The 2,646-nt window shown below is 49.4% G+C and overlaps 1 protein-coding gene across 1 annotated transcript in view; it reads right to left on the bottom strand.

The window, feature by feature from the left end:
- NLRP2 (NLR family pyrin domain containing 2) overlaps positions 1-2,646 on the bottom strand; it is a 35,276-nt gene that overhangs the window by 5,468 nt on the left and 27,162 nt on the right. The window contains exon 8 of the mRNA XM_037745047.1: positions 1,455-1,625. Coding sequence (XP_037600975.1) covers positions 1,455-1,625 — 171 coding nt within the window. The remainder of the gene's footprint in view (positions 1-1,454; positions 1,626-2,646) is intronic.

Raw genomic sequence — 2,646 nt, 5'->3', positions numbered from 1 at the left:
TGGGTTCAGGCAATTCTCCTGCCTCAGCCTCCTGAGTAGCTGGGATTACAAGCACGCGCCACCATGCCCAGCTAATTTTTTGTATTTTTAGTAGAGACGGGGTTTCACCATGTTAACCAGGATGGTCTCGATCTCTTGACCTCGTGATCCACCCGCCTCGGCCTCCCAAAGTGCTGGGATTACAGGCTTGAGCCACCGCGCCCCGCCAATTTTTGTGTTTTTAATAGAGACGTGGTTTCACCATGTTGGCCAGGCTGGTCTTGAACGCCTGATCTCAGGTGATCCGCCCACCTCAGCCTCCCAAAGTGCTGGGGTTACAAATGTGAGCTACCGTGCCCAGCCACGTTTTTTCTCTTTTGAGACAAGGTCTCACTCTGTTGCCCAGGCTGGAGTGTGGTAGCACCATCTTGGCTCACTGCAGCCTCGACCTCCTGGTGTCATCCTGCAAATCAAACTTTCTGCCCTTCTGCCCATGTCAGTGAGTGATTAAAAAGGTGCTTTTTTTTTTTTTTTTTTTGAGACAGGATCTCACTCTGTCATCGAGGCTTCAGTGAAGTGATGTGATCTCAGTTCACTGTAACTTCTTCCTCCCAGGCTCAAGTGATTCTCCCACCTCAGCCTCCTGAGCAGCTGAGAGCACAGACATACACAGCCATGCCCAGCTAATTTTTGTACTTTTAGTAGAGACAGGGTTTGCATTGTACTGGCCAGGCTGTTTTTAAACTGTTGGCCTCAAGCAATCTGCCCGCCTTGGATGCCCAAAATGCTGGGATTACAGGCATGAGCCACTTCACCCAACTGCAATCAAATGAAGATTCCCTCCCAGGGAGGATTTCAGGTTCAAGTGCATTTGATTGTACCTAACTCACATGGGATTTGTATGGCAGCCGGGTTGAGACTATTCACCTGCAGATATAGCCAGCATTTTCTGGCACGATGTCCAATTCCTACCTCTTTTTTTCTGAGAGGGAGTCTCGCTCTTGTCACCCAGGCTGGAGTGCAACGATGTGATCTCAGCTCACTGCAACCTCCGCCTCCTGGGTTTAAGCGATTCTGCTGCCTCAGCCTCCTGAGTAGCTGGGATTACCACGCTAGGCTAAATTTTGTATTTTTAGTAGAGATGGGGTTTCACCACGTTTTCCAGGCTAATCTCGAACTCCTGACCTCAAGTGATCCACCTGCTTCGGCCTCTCAGAGTGCTGGGATTACAGGTGTGAGCCACCGCGCCCGGCCCAATTCCTACCTCTCTGAATGGCTTGAGGCATTGTATCCTCAAAATTTCACGGCTGGTCTTTGCATGACACAAACTAGAACTTACTCCTTTAGCCATCCTAGTGAATGCTCGACTGGCCTCTCAGTTACATCACCGGAAGTCTGCTTCACTGATTGTTTTACGTTAGACACAGATTCAATAAGGTATAAAAGCCGTAAGTTGAACTTATAAGCTAACTCACCACAGACGTTTCAAGTTACACAGTGGTTTCTTCAAAGCCTCACATAGGCCCTGCACTCCAGGAACTCCTATGTCATTCCGCCCCAGATCCAAGTTCGTTAGGCTTGATTTTTCGTGGAGAAGCTTTGCGAGGTGACAGCAGCCTTTGCTAGTTATGTCACAGTTCCACAGCCTAGAAGCCAACCACACGAAGAAAAAAACCCAAACCTGTTAGTTCTCGCTGGTGTGATGCACCTTCAACTCTGAGCCATGGGTTTCAGACACACTTCGAGACAATGGTAACATGGAAATGGAATCATGGGGTGGGGTGGTGGACAGAAGAATGGCCTCCCCCAAGATGTCTAAGTCCTAACTTCTGGCACCTGCCAGCAACAGGGACACCCTAGATGTGACTCAGAATCTTTTTTTTTTTTTTTTTGAGATGGAGTTTTGTTCTTTTAACCCAGGCTGGAGTGTGATGGCACAATCTCGGCTCACTGCAACCTCCGTCTCCTGGGTTCAAGCGATTCTCCTGCCTCAGCCTCCCAAGTAGCTGGGATTACAGGCATGCGCCAACACGCACAGCTATTTTTGTATTTTTAGTAGAGACGGAGTTTCATCATGTTTTTGTATTTTTAGTAGGGATGAATTTTCTCCATGTTGGTCAGGGTGGTCTCAAACTCCCGACCTCAGGTGATCTGCCCGCCTCAGCTTCCTGAAGTGCTAGGATTGCAGGGGTGAGCCACCACACCTGGCTGAGATGTGACTGAGAATCTTAAGATGGGGATATTGTCCTGGTTTATTTGAGTAGGTCCAATGCAATCACAGGGATCCTGATAAGAGGGAGCCGAGAGTCGAAGCCAGCAGGAGGTGACATGACAAGGGAGCCAGAGCAATGTTGGAATATGCTATGCTGCTGAAGTCGAAGGAAGGGCCACAAGCCAAGGAGTGCAGGCAGCAACAGAAGTCAGAGAAGTAAAAACGATTCTCAGCAGGGCACAGTGACTCACGCCTCTAATCCCAGCACTTTGGGAAGCTGGGGTGGGTGGATCCCTTGAGGTCAGGAGTTTGAGACCAGCCTGACCAACATGGAGAAACCCCATCTCTACTAAAGATACAAAATTAGCCGGGCATGATGGTACACATCTGCAATCCCAGCTACTCGGGGGGCTGAGGCAGGAGAATTGCTTGAACCTGGGAGGCAGAGGTTGTGG

The sequence above is a fragment of the Cebus imitator genome, unplaced genomic scaffold (assembly GCF_001604975.1).
Source record: "Cebus imitator isolate Cc_AM_T3 unplaced genomic scaffold, Cebus_imitator-1.0 Scaffold190, whole genome shotgun sequence".
NCBI lineage: Eukaryota > Metazoa > Chordata > Mammalia > Primates > Cebidae > Cebus > Cebus imitator.
Note: the sequence above shows the minus strand (reverse complement) of the source record. Positions and strands in the feature narration are given on the sequence as shown.